General features: G+C 37.4%; 1 protein-coding gene across 1 annotated transcript in view; it reads right to left on the reverse strand.

The window, feature by feature from the left end:
• Positions 1-2,657: 2,657 nt before the first annotated feature.
• The window catches only part of LOC134212247 (NADH dehydrogenase [ubiquinone] 1 beta subcomplex subunit 10), a 43,664-nt gene continuing 32,284 nt past the window's right edge, over positions 2,658-14,037 (reverse strand). Inside the window, exons 4-5 of the mRNA XM_062689916.1 lie at positions 2,960-3,099; positions 2,658-2,894 (exon numbers count right to left, since the gene is read on the reverse strand). Coding sequence (XP_062545900.1) covers positions 2,761-2,894; positions 2,960-3,099 — 274 coding nt within the window. The 3' untranslated portion in view covers positions 2,658-2,760. The remainder of the gene's footprint in view (positions 2,895-2,959; positions 3,100-14,037) is intronic.

Here is a 14,037-nt window from a genome sequence, read left to right on the forward strand (position 1 = left end):
AGTGGACCGGTGAAGAATTTTTCGATCACGAATAGTTCCCTTCTTATCGGGGCGGGAATCGAACCCATACTCCATATCACATGCGTCTAGACGATTGACGTCGCTAACCGCACGGCCACAAAGCCCACGAAGAATCGTTCTTTATCTAAAATATTTAAATCAACTCGTGTGGAAAAGTAGTCGAAAAAATCATTTTGATATTTTAACAACTGGACCGATTTTCAAGATATATAAGGTACATAAAATAAATGCTTAAGAGCGCTACTTTTGTGGCAAAAACCAAAACCATAAAATTCAAGTTGATTCGCAGAACCATTCCATTTTCGCAGTTTCTAAGTGAGGGTCTCCAATGACTACAGGTGATTCCATGAACATTGATAATCGGTCTAGTAGTTCAAAAATTATGTTTTAAAAAAATGTTCATTTTTTCGACCACCCTGGATCGAGATTAGTGTATCGGACAAAACAAAAAAAGTGAGTTTATTCATTTTCGAAAAAGATTGTTTCTACTAAATACTGCGTAAAACAGAGATATGGTATATGTGTTTTCCATGGAATAGCTGATTTTTCATACAAAAATCAATATAATTTTCAAACAAAAGTGGACAAAGATGGACAAATGAAATACCCTGGATTTGATGGGCCTGCATGTATACTTTCAGAATACGATTGAAATGTTTGCTAATATTTGCTACTAACTGCAGTAGAATGCTTAGAAAAATATCACTTTTTCATGAAAAAACGCTTATAATATGCTTGAAAATGAAGCTATCAACCATCTTATGTAACCAAAAGATGCGCTTTCCAAAGACCGTGAAGCGATGCCTAGACAGTTTTTGAAAATATTTTGAATTGGTGAAAGTGGAAGCTAAAAACTATTTTTTTCGAAGCCACCCTATCTAAATTTAGTAATTTTGTCATAAAACATTACCTATATGAGATAAAATAAATGTTTATTAAGCAAAAATGCTTAGAATTAAATTCTCTATAACTTTGTAGAATAATATGATCTCCTAACTCAAAAGGTTAAAAAAATAGATTTACAAAAAAAAAATTACAAAAGGGCCACCCTAATGGCAACTAACACCAAAAATAAATCTTTTCTTGTAGATCATTTCTTCTGAAGACGTCAAAACTCTAGCACCGATAGTTTCCGAGTTATCGATTTATGTCGTGAAATTTGACGAATCCGCTGCAGCGTCCTGAGCGCTAACAAAACACAGATCCAGGCTGCGATTATTTTCATTGGTAACGTGATTGATTTGACGTAACGTGGCTGTGCTGTAGTAATCGAGGAGTTTGGAGGCGTGACTGTGTAATGAAGATCGTTCCATATCTATGTGAAGGAACCCGTTGCAGGAGGAACTCCACGAAATTCCTGGCAAATTGAAATCGCCGATAATGATGATTTCGTCCGAAGCATTCGTCATTTCGATCACTGACAAGACTGATTGTGTGTGGGCTTCGATCAGTGTATCATCGCGAACACGATCAGGAGGTATGTATAGTGCACACAGGAACACCGAACGATGGGAAAGCTGGAGGCGCACCCATACTTGCTCGACACATCCCCATTAGTCGTTGTAAATAACTCTTGCTTTTCGTTTTTTATTCACTGCGATTAGGACGCCTTCTCCAGTTGATTTGCGACTGATTTATGATTCGGTGTGGCATGACGCGGTTCTGTATAAAATTCTCCAAGCCAACTTCCCAGTTCGAATCATAAAATTTATACGGAGCTTCCTGGAGGACAGAACTTTTGAAGTGTCTGTAAGAGGGTGTTCATCCGAACACAAACGTGTACCGTTCAGAGTACCCCAAGGTTCTGTACTGAACCCCATATTGTATAGGTAACATCTTTTCGGCGGAAGTTGCCAAGGTTGACGACGTTCAGTACTATTTCTTCGCCGATGATACTGGATTCCTCGCATCCCATCTGGAACCACAAGAGATCATCGAGAAACTGGAAAATTAAGACCAATCCAGCTAAATGTCAGGCAATTTTCTGAATGAACATCGACATTCCATGGTCAGAGAGCTCAGTATATCTAGGACTAAAACTGGACAAAAGGTTAACTTTTCGATTGCATATCAACAACTGCATCAAGAAATGTAACAAGCTTACTAAAGCACTCTATACACTCGTGAAAAGTAGATCACGCTTAGACAAAAATATTAACCTTCTGTTGTACAAAACCGTATTCCGACTAACGATTACCTACGGACTTCCAGCCTGGCATACCTGCGCCCAAAGCCACAGGAATAAAGTACAGGTAAAGCAAAACCGACTGCTTAAGATGATACTGGATCTTGAACCTTTCCATCCAACGCACGGTTGACATCCACAGTATTGCTGGAGTCGAGCAACTGAACGATTGGCTTACATTCAATCTAAGCTGCTCATCGTCAACAAATCCGCTACTGCAAGAACTGGTAGTTAAGATCGCTGTGATATTAGTTAAAGTAGATTACTCCATTTCCCTTTATGTTTTCCTTAAACTAAATTAAATTCGAAAGTTTTTTTCTCACAAGATTATTTTCCTTCCATAGCTAAATTATTAAGTTCAATGTAATTTAACAAATTGCACGAGGGAACAATGTGGTCCGACATATTACGCACTCATTCTTTCGTTTCTATTTCTATACTGAAACCATCATTCTACGGTTGCCCTTATATTTACACAATTTCAAACGAAATGATTAATTTTTCAACTACATTTTCGTAACCCAGTCGGAGCTTCTGAAACGATGCGAATATCCTTAGTGCTCATCGGTGGCATCGCCGGTTTGTTTCATTCCGGAACCGACTGGACCGTGCCGTCTCTCCCACACCATGCGGTGTTTCTGCTTCATATAGGCGCTTTTGGCGTTAGCGTATCCCCCAAGATCACCATCTATATCAATAAAATGTTAAAAATGATATCATTTTTCCCCTTGGCATATTCAAAAGTTTACTTACACTTGATGAACCAGTTCTCGGCTCCCTTCTCGTACTGGTCCAGCAGTCCTTTGCACTTGCGGTCGGAATCGGGCTGCTCGTACAAGACGCAGTCTTCAAATCGCTGGCGAAGAATGTTCAGGATTTCGTTGTCAACCATTCTGAAAAAAATGTAATTGATTAGATATGATGAATTACAAGCACATGGCAAGGAAAGCATGACAAAATAACAATTCATAATATTAAGTGTAATTAAAAATGACCTAGCAGAACAATTTAGCTGCAGTCATTCTGCCATCAAGTTTCCAAATTTCTGCCAGTATCCGTGAACAGAATTCATTAGTTGGGTTCAGGTTGTGGACCAACAAATCAAAACTGTATGTTTCTGAAGATTTCTAAATTGTATGATCTGACATCAAACTGAGTACTTATTTTGTTATCGGAACCAATATCAAAATTAGTTTTCGATGATTTGCTCTCATCGACAGCAAGAATAGTTTTAGATTTGATGTCACATTTGATGTTAACCACCCATAACCACAAAGCCACAAATCGGCCATCTTGAAAACCACGTGCTCTTTGTAGTGATTTTTCAAGAGCATGAATTGAGAGAACCACAACGCCCATGGGGATGAAACATCCGTAGATCGTTTGCTTACTTATGCTAAACAATCGACTTCAATTTTAGCATTGTACGAAAATTATTACGCTAGATTCGAACTTTTGATAATAGGAGTAGAAAACCGTGTGGTGAATTTAACCCTTAAATGCGCAATGTTGTTTTAAAACAACAAACCGAAAATATGTTTAATGTTAATGTTTTAATGGTTGTTTACGTTAAAAATATTTTCGACGATTTCTAAAAAAATCGCCTTGCGCCTTTAAGGGTTAAAATTCACCACATGGCTTGATTGTATATTCGCCGTAAGATTTTTCTGCTATACGTTTTGTTATTTTAACCGTTAAAACGACCAAAAAGATATCAAATTAAGTTCATAAAACGCCGATTATATATATCACAACATCAAAACAAGTTATCGATTTGCTCTCAAGCTTTGCTCGGGGTCCGGTAGACAATCCTTGTTGAACTAAAACCACTACTGGAGATAGTGTCCAGAATAGTGTCCATTGGCCGCCTGCATTGTACGAGTCCGACGATGTAATGCCGCTAGTGACAAACGATGATCTAATCTCTGCCGCAAAATACTGGGCAAGGCACCGGGTCCAGACCTGATGGGATCTCTATGTTTAGGAATTGTCCACAACGCTGGTTGGGTGAAGGTAACTTAACCCAGACTGTTGAAAGAGGCAGAAACTAGTACCGTTACCGAAGCAAGGGAAACCCCGGCGACCCTTCAGCTTACAGATCAGTATCTGCTTACTCGATAGAACTGGTAAGTCCTGGATAGGTTAATCATGAACAGGCTAGAAGAGTACATCGACGGTGCTGGTGGCTTATCATGTAACCAGGTCGGTTTCCGTAAGAGCCCATCTACCTTCCATGCAATTCTGAGTTTCACGGACATAGCCAAGGTTGCCCAGGGATTAAATAGGCGTGGCATCCGGAGCTGTGCATTGATTACACAGAGGTAAAAAATGCTTTCAACAGTGCCAGTTGGTATGCTTTAGATGACTTCCTTCACCGTTTAAAAGCTCCGAACTATCTATGCAGGATTCTGAGGAGTTATTTTCAGGATAGAATACTGTTGTACAACACCAATGTTGGTCAGCAATCGATTGAAATGTCTGCTGCACGGTGCTTCATTTACCGTTATTATGAAAATAAATATACCATTCAATCTGCAGCCGACATTCGATTCCTACTATAATTCTACGGTTCTGGACAAATTTTCAAGAAAATCGTTGGCGAGATTTTTGAGTCATGCCGTTTTTAAGTTTTTTGATGATAAACGCCTTGTAAATCGATTTAAAATCCATAGTACAACGCACTATGGTCCAGGATACAGATTTACACGGAAAGATGCATTTTACGCCAAAACTATATTTTTTAGAAAAAAATGTTGTTCTACACAATTGTTCGAAATAGTAAGGCCATTATTATGGTGCAATCGAAAAATAGGGTGGCCCATCATATAAAAAAAATTAGAAAATATTTTTTTATTTCTCGGAATATTGACATGTTATGTTCTACAAAGTTGTAGCGCAGCTTATTTCAATCAATTTTGCAAAAAAAAACTTTTTCTGTAGCTCTTGTTGCCTGATTTAGAGCAATTTTACCTTATTGGATTAGGGTGCACCTAAAAAACAGTATTTTTGATCTACTTTTTTCATACAAAATGGTCAACTTTGACAAGCTGTAACTTTGTACCCCGATGACCGATTGAGCTGAAATTTTGTCAATGAACTACAAATATGATGAAATTTACACATACTATGTATCAATTTTTTCGAATGACGCGGTCAAAAATTACGCACTAGGTAAAATTGTTAAAAAAAATAGCAGTTTTTGTTTTGGAAATATCAGGAAAACAATTAATTGGAATGTTATTAATTTGAATTCAGGTGCTGCGAGACACTAAGTTTATAATTTAAAAAATATAAATTGTTGAATTTGACATTTGAATTGCCCAATATATCAAAAATAAAAACTGCTATTTTTTTGAACAATTTGACCTAGTGCGTAATTTTTGAACGCGTCACTCGAAAAAATGTGTAATTTCATCATATTTGTAGTTCACTGCCAAAATTTCAGCTCGATCGGTCTTCGGGGTACAAAGTTACAGCTTGTCAAAGTTGACCATTTTGTATGAAAAACGGCTTCTGCTGCTATTATTCTGAACACAGATGTAAAATGATGGTGAACGCATGGTTGTTTGTTTTTTCTTAATGGATTGAACTACAATCTTACGGATGTGGGGGAAGAATAGCAAATCGTTAAATTTGAGTGAATATGAAGGGATTTTGCTAATGTTTTCTAATGGAGCTCAATGTTGGATAACTAATTATCAATTGTAATGGTAATATTCGTTCATAAATGTAGGGGAGGGACGTTCAATATGCGCCCCTTAAGCAAATCTTCGAATTTAACGATGATAATGGTCGAACTTATGTACTTCCAATTATTTTTTTTTGCTAAATTTACGTGTGTTTAGTTGATGTGTGAATACAAGATATGTTTATTCTTTAACTTATTTAGTGGGCGCATGTAACCTTGTGCATTACGGAACCAAATCACGATTTTCTGTTCACGGTACAAAAAGTTTCTTAAAATCGACCGGTCAACAGATTTCGCGGTTATCAAATCAAAATTGCAGAAAATTGAGGAGTGGATTCACATTTTAATTTGCTTAATTGATTGCCTTATTACAAAGACTTGCACGCTGGCAAGCATTTCCATCGAACAAGTTACCATTGCTTTTCAATGATCGACCTTTTTTTTATTTTTGGTTGGGACCTGAAATGTTGAGACAAAGTAATCATTGGTGACTTGGTAGATTGTCATTCAATTTTAACATCATGCTGCAAAGGCAAGCGTATCTGGTACAGTTGGTAGGATGTTCGGCTGATAATCACAGTGTCATGAATCGAATCGCACAGCAATTGAACAAAAAAAATTTGTTGGTCAATTTTTCAAAAGAATCTGGCAATTGTTTGTAACATCAACCTTATAACGTGAGATGAGTTTGTTACTTCTTGATATGGAATTGCAAAATGCTAACATCTTCTTTAAAACTTCAACGTACATGTTCATGATATAATAATTAAAGGCGAAAGTACAGAAAATTGATAGTATGGCAGGCATGAAGATTTCTATGTAGAAGTAGATTTGTACTTCCGCCTCTAATTATATTATGAACATGTACGTTTCAGTTTAGAAGATGATATTAGCTGCATTTCCATATCAAGAAAATTATTTAAAAAGTTGACAAACAAAATTTTGGTTCAACTTCTGTGCGATTCGATTCATGACACTTTGATTATCAGCCGAACGCCCTACCATCTGCACCAGATACGCTTGCCGTTGCAGCATGATGTTAAAATTGAATGACAATCTACCAGGTCACCAATGACTACATTGTCTCAACATCTCAGGTCCCAACCAAAAATATTTGATGACGATCATTGAAAAGCAATGGTAACTTGTTCGATGGAAATGCTTGCCAGCGTGAAAGTCTCTGTAATAAGGCAATCAATTAAGCAAATTAAAATGTGAATCCACTCCTTAATTTTCTACAATTTTGATTTAATACCCGCTTAAGATTTAATACCGTGCTATACTAAAATGAATGTGTAGCTGCAACTTCCCGACGAATTCAATCCAAAAAAAATATCTGGATGTCGATTTCATAGGCCTTTCATCAATGAAAAATGTTGATTTAGGAGTATCTCGAAGGACGAAATCTGTTGAAACGCGTAGAAGATCTGTTCCGATTATAATACAATGTTCTACAAAGTTTTCGAGGATAGATATGGCTTTCATTTAGTTGTTGTTGCAGTGAATTTCGTTCATCCCAATCAGAGTTACGATTTTTTTAAGGGCAAAATTATGCCAAAAACACTAAATCGATTTGAAGCACACCTAAATTTCAACCAATTGAGCTGAAATTTTCATCAGAAGTCTATCTTAGCATAAGAATTGTGAATACCAGTTGACCGGTCGATTTTAAGAAACTTTTTGAAATTTGAACAGATCTAATGTATCACGCTTCCAAAAAATTCCTGGAGTGAGATCTTAAGGTCTACATGAGTAGCCAACGATCTATCGGACTGCTTCAAATGTTATATAAGCCCTTTTTGATACGTAGAATAGAATGTTTTCACATCATAGTTTCTTGATAGTCCAAGAAATCTCTGGATCAAGGCCATAAGGTCTATAGGAGCATCAAAAAATCTATCGGACTGTTTTAAACATGGTACATGCCCTGGATGACACATAGAATAGAATGCGTACCCAGCATAGATTCTAGGTCGTCCAAGAAATCCATGGAATAGGCTTTTGGGTCTACATGCGGAACCAAAGATTTCTTAGATTTTTCCAAATATGGAACATGCCCTTTGTGATGCAAAGAATATAATGTGCTCACCAAGGATGTTATCGATCATTTAGTAATCTGCCTTCGATCATTTAGTAGTTTTTCAATAACTCATTCCAGAGGCTAAATTTCAGAATGTGTTGTATGGGGGACTTCTAGTTCAAAGGTTTATCTACAACTCTGCCTAACAGTTCGTTGTTTGAATTTCAATAATAACGGTGCTATAGCGCTAGTAGCAGTAACTTAGACTAAATGATTGCATATTTTGTTATCATTTAGTATAAGTATAGCAACTAGCACCGTTACTCCTTTAGCAGTGGAGTTCGAACATCGACCTGTTCAGGAGAGTTGTAGAAAAACCTTCGCACTAAAAGTCCACCATACAACACATTTTGAAATTTAGCCTCTGGAATGAGTTATTGACAAACTATTAAATGATCGAACACAGATTACTAAATGATCGATAACATCCTTGGTGCTCACAGTATGGGTTCTTGGGCATCCAAGAAATCCCTGGAATCAGGCCTTTCAATCTACATGTGTAACCAAAGATCAATTGGATTCAAATATGCTACATGCCCTTTGTGATGTATATAATATCCCGCGTTCCAAGCATAGGTTCTTGGTCGTCCAAGAAATTCCTGGAATAAGCACTTGAATCTACATGCGTCACTATAGATCAAATAGATTGTTCCAAAACTGGTACATGCCCTTTATGATACATAGAAAAAAAAAACGCGTTGCCAGCATAGGTTTTTGGTCGACCAAGAAATCCCTGGAATAAGGCCTTGAATCGACATGCGTAACCAAAGGTTACTTGGATTGTTTTAAGTATGGAGCATGCCCTTTGTGATGCATAGAATAGAATGTGTCCAAAGCCATAATTTAAACAGTCCGACTGAACTTTAGTAACGCGTGTAGATCTGAGGATCTAATTCCAGGGATTTCTTGGATGACCGAGAACCTCTGCCGTTGACTTTTTCTATTCTGCACATCCAAAAGATCACGTACCACATTTAAAACAGTCCTATTAGTTACGCGTGTAGATCTGAGGACTCCAGGGATTTCTTGGATGACCGAAAACCTCTGCCATTGACTTATTCTATTCTTCACATCCAAAAGGGCAGGTACCACATTTGAAACAGTCCGATACATCTTTAGTGACGCGTGTAGATCTTAAGGCCAAACTCCAGGGATTTCTTGAATGACCCAGAATCTCTATTCTATTCTACACATCCAAAAAGACATGTGCCATAACTGAAATAGTCCGATTGATCTTTAGTTACGCGTGTAGATCTGAGGACGTAACTCCAGGGATTCCTTGGATGACCAAACCCTCTGCCGTTGACTTATTCTATTCTACACATCCAAAAAGGCATGTACCACATTTAAAAAAGTTCGATACATCTTTAATGACGCAAGTAGATCTTAAGGACTAACTCCAGAAATTTCTTGAATGACCCAGAATCTCTTACGATGGCTTATTCTATTCTACACATCCAGAAGGACATGTGCCGTAATTGAAACAGTCCGATTGATCTTTGGTTACGCGTGTAGATCTGAGAACCTAATCCCAGAAATTTCTTGGATGACCGAAAACCACTGCCGTTGACTTATTCTATTCTACACATCCAAAAGGGTATGTACCGCATTTCAAACAGTGTAGATCTGAGGACCTAACTCCAGGGATTTCTTGAATGACCGAGAACCTCTATCGCTGACTTATTCTATTCTTCACATCCAAAAGGTCATGTACCACATTTAAAACAGTCCGATACATCTTTAGTGTCGCGTGTAGATCTCAAGGCCTAACTCCAGGAATTTCTTGTATGACCCAGAATCTCTTGCGATGGCTCATTCTATTCTACACATTCAAAAGGATATGTGCCATAACTGAAACAGTCCGATCGATCTTTGATTACGCGTGTAGATCTGAGGAGCTAACTCCAGGGATTTCTTGGATGACCGAGAACCTCTATCGCTAACTTATTCTATTCTACACATCCAAAAGGGCATGTACCACATTTAAAACAGTCCGATTGATCTTTAGTTTCGCGTGTAGATCGGAGAACCTAACTCCAGGGATTTCTTGGATGACCGAAAACCTCTGCCGTTGACTTATTCTATTCTACACATCCAAAAGGGCATGTACCACATTTAAAACAGTCCGATACATCTTTAGTGTCGCGTGTAGATCTTAAGGCCTAACTCCAGGAATTTCTTGAATGACCCAGAATCTCTTACGTTGGCTCATTCTATTCTACACATCCAGAAGGACATGTGCCATAATTGAAACAGTCCGATTGATCTTCAGCTACGCTTGTAGATCTTTAGCCCTTATTCCAGGGATTTCTTGGATGCCCAAAAATCTATGCTGAAAAAAACTCTATTCTGAGTAGTCTCCATACTATTTACTACTCTCCCTTCGTCTCTCTTCTCGCTTTTTTTTCTTTATTCTGCAATTTCACACCTTGTACCTTGCACCTCTCACGTCTCGTTTCTCACTACTCACATCCCATTTATCAATTGTCATATTCCTCTTTATGTTTTTTACTGCTCATTGCTCACACAAAGTATCTTGCTTATTACTTCTCACCTCACTACTTGCTTCTCGCTTTTCACTGATCACATCTTATTTCGCACTTCTTACTGCTTGCCTATCGCTTCTCACTTCTCAATACTTATTCTTTTTTTTCGCTTCTCCCATCTCACTCCTCAGTTCTCATTTCCCAAATCTCAGCTTACAATTCACGATTGATTATAAAACTCAATAGGCTTTTTAGTGGAGTTCTCAATTCCTACTTCTCACTTTTCATCACTCATAACTTCTCACACATCACTTTTAATTTTTATTTTCTCACTTTACAATTCTTACTTTTTGCCTTTCTCGTACAACTAAGTTGTACCGAAAGGCTATCATTTCACTCCAAAATCGAACTTTTGATAGAAATCCCGGAGACCCATAGTGTTATATACCATTCGACTCAGCTCGATGAGCTGAACAAATGTCTGTCTGTCCGTGTGTGCGTGTGTGTGTGTATGTGTGTGCGTGTGTGTGTGCACAAAATGCCATAAAAAACATTAGCCAAATTTTCACATAGAAACTCTTAGCCGATTTTCTTGCAACAAGTTGCATCCGACAGAAACTAAAACGCTGTTGATCACTATTGAATTTCATAATAATTGCAAATTGCAAAAAATAGATAATATTAAAATAGTGATGAACTATGTCACATAGAACAATAATGTGTTATGAAAAATGCCTTGCATCTATGAATATTTTATCCGTGGCTTCCCATTAAGAGTTTCATCGTACTATAAAGATGCTCGTGTTGCACGCATTTAGGCGTAACTATGCTCTTCGTTCAGTTTCATAGTACTATGAAATTGTCCGAAAGTCTAAATTCGAACATAGGAAATTCGAGAAACTTTTGGCAGCGCCATCTGTCGTCTACTAGTGTAAATTTTCTATCATAACATTAGACGGTGTAACTGTTTTGCCTTTCTTGAACATCATCGAGGTGTAAGCGTAAAGGCTACATTTATTACCTTTTTGCGCGAGAAAGGCGCCATCACCGCTAGGTGGATTAATCTGGGTTTTTACTTTTTAATTGATAATTATTTAAAAATAAATTATTATTGGCACACGCCCTTCTCAAACTATGACATCCATAGTCAAGCACATCAGATGGGCGCGTTTTTTCCTTTTAGAAACTTGGCACAATATTTACTAATTTGTTTTTCCAGACATGTGCAAAGATTATTGAAAACATGTTTTTATCTAGCGGAAAATCCTTAAGGGAACGGAAGCTTAAATTTGATCAAAAGGCGGAAAAAAACAAATTTATTTTTTTTTAATTTATTATAGGTAGATGTCTTGACTATTATTTTTAATTTGTTGATCTAAAAACATGTTTAGGCGTCAGCTGCCATCGGTTTTGTAACTTAATTTAGCCTATTAACCCAGAAAATGCAATGGCTCGTATTAGCTGACTGGCGCATTTTAAACTTAGTTCCCCTACTACAACAGATTATATGAGTGATTTTATGAGTGAGGTCATTTTTCCCCAGGGGTGCATTTTGGACAAAGAATGATTTGGCAAAATTTGAGCATATTTGATTATAGAAAACCCCTCTGACAATAATAGAACAAAACCTGCCAAAACCGTCATTTTCCCCTACCAAATTTGGCATCCGTACGGAAGTTCGAAGTTGGGTGGATTGAACTCACTTTTGTTTATTTTAGTTTATTTTCTCCTTGTATAGTTATAAAGAGGTTATTGCAGCTCATACGTGGCAGTTGTTGCCTGGGTGCTCTTTTGCTGAGTGAGCTAGCCAGAGGGGCGTTAGGTCGTCGCGACTTGCAAATGACCGGTGAGGCTATTCCCAAAATGTCACGTGTTTTTAAACTGACTGGTGCGATAGCATAAGAGGCACACATTCTCGATCCTTCCTAAAGTGTTGCTTTATTGCGAGCCAGGGGGATCAGGGCTAGTGTAAAGGGGTTCGGTTTCAGTACGTCGGTTAGGATCAGTTATGACTTCTCTTCCCCATGCTACCTTCTCAGTTTTCTTCTAAGGTGTCTGCAAATTTCCGTTCTCATTTGCCCCTTCCCTTGTAAAAGAGGTCGTTTTCAAAATGAATTCTCTCATTGTGTTTTAGATCTTAACGATATGTTAAGAGCTATCATCCTCGGAGAGTGATCAAAGTCAATTTTCGACGTGGTCAAATCTATCTATGGGCGGCCCACTCATTTGCCAATAAATATTTGTAAAAACGCATATTTTCCCATCTCTCGTTTATATTTTTCCGATCGACTCGCACCTCCAGTCTTCTACTGCGATCGTCTCTCTGTACCATGGCATAAACATTTCCTTTTTATCTACAATAAGCAATTTCGGTAGACACCGAGCCGCGCAATGTTTTACAGAATTGAAACGAGCCGGGAAAGTTTATTAGCTGCTGACAGTCTTAACGGCTGTTGTAAACCTCGATCACAAACCCAAAAGCGATTTAATTTTAAAAGAGTTTGTTCGATGAAAATTGGACGAACAGAATGATTTATTTGTTATTGGGAATATTCTTGCCTTTTTCGTTCATACATATCTGAACATAAGTTTGGAAATTCTCTAAAATCCTAGACATCAAAATAATTATTACAGTATATTTAGTTCATCGTGCTTCAATTGAGACACCCCTTGTAGCCTATTCAGATTACGACGTTTATGATAATAAATATCATGACTTGATGCCAATCTACATACATTCCATTTTCTTTCTCCAATTTAACACGATAATTATTATAACAAACGGCGTAATCTGAACAGGCTATTAAACTTTGCAATTATTCTCATTTTTATTATATTGTGTCTCAAATTAAGTCGCTTACTCACTTCCAGTGGAAAATTGTCTATATTTTATCGAGCACAGTCATTACTGCCGGCAGGCCATCTGGTTCATTTTGTCTAGCTCAGCGAGAGCGAAGCAATGTTTGAACAATAAACGTTCGAGGATTGGCTCACTGCAGTAAAATCAACAAGTGTTGTATCTTTATTGCATATATGCCTAGCTTGAAATCAATCGAATTGATGCAGTTTTCACATTGAACACAGTAAGATGAACAGCTACATATCTACGTTAATACACGATATACGATTCAGTAGAACAGGTGTGAGGGACTTCTTTTTATCTCACATAAGACAATAATTAGGAGCTCATATAAATTAAGCTGGCCCAGTCTTGTATGAGATGAAAAAAAAGTTGTCGAATTCTACGGGGCACCCCTAGTTTTGTACCTTTGGGTGAGAAAATCAATCTCTAAAATTTTCAACTCAATCGCTTGTTGCATAAGCTGGCGCATTTTTGTTCTAGAAATCAGTTCGATATGCTCGATTGAGCTAAGCATTGCAACAAAGGTAGTTGATATGTTGAAGATCAATTCCACAGAACTTTATACGATGATTAAATGAACTTTTGTATAGTTTCCGGCTGTCAAAATGTTGTGACCGGTATTGAATATTCAGTCTGGACACAAAATATCCGAAAAATATCATGAAATTTCTAAACATTTTAAATACGATGATTCATTTTATTTATTTTAATGTT

The sequence above is a fragment of the Armigeres subalbatus genome, chromosome 2, assembly GCF_024139115.2.
Source record: "Armigeres subalbatus isolate Guangzhou_Male chromosome 2, GZ_Asu_2, whole genome shotgun sequence".
In the NCBI taxonomy this organism is placed as follows: Eukaryota; Metazoa; Arthropoda; class Insecta; order Diptera; family Culicidae; genus Armigeres; species Armigeres subalbatus.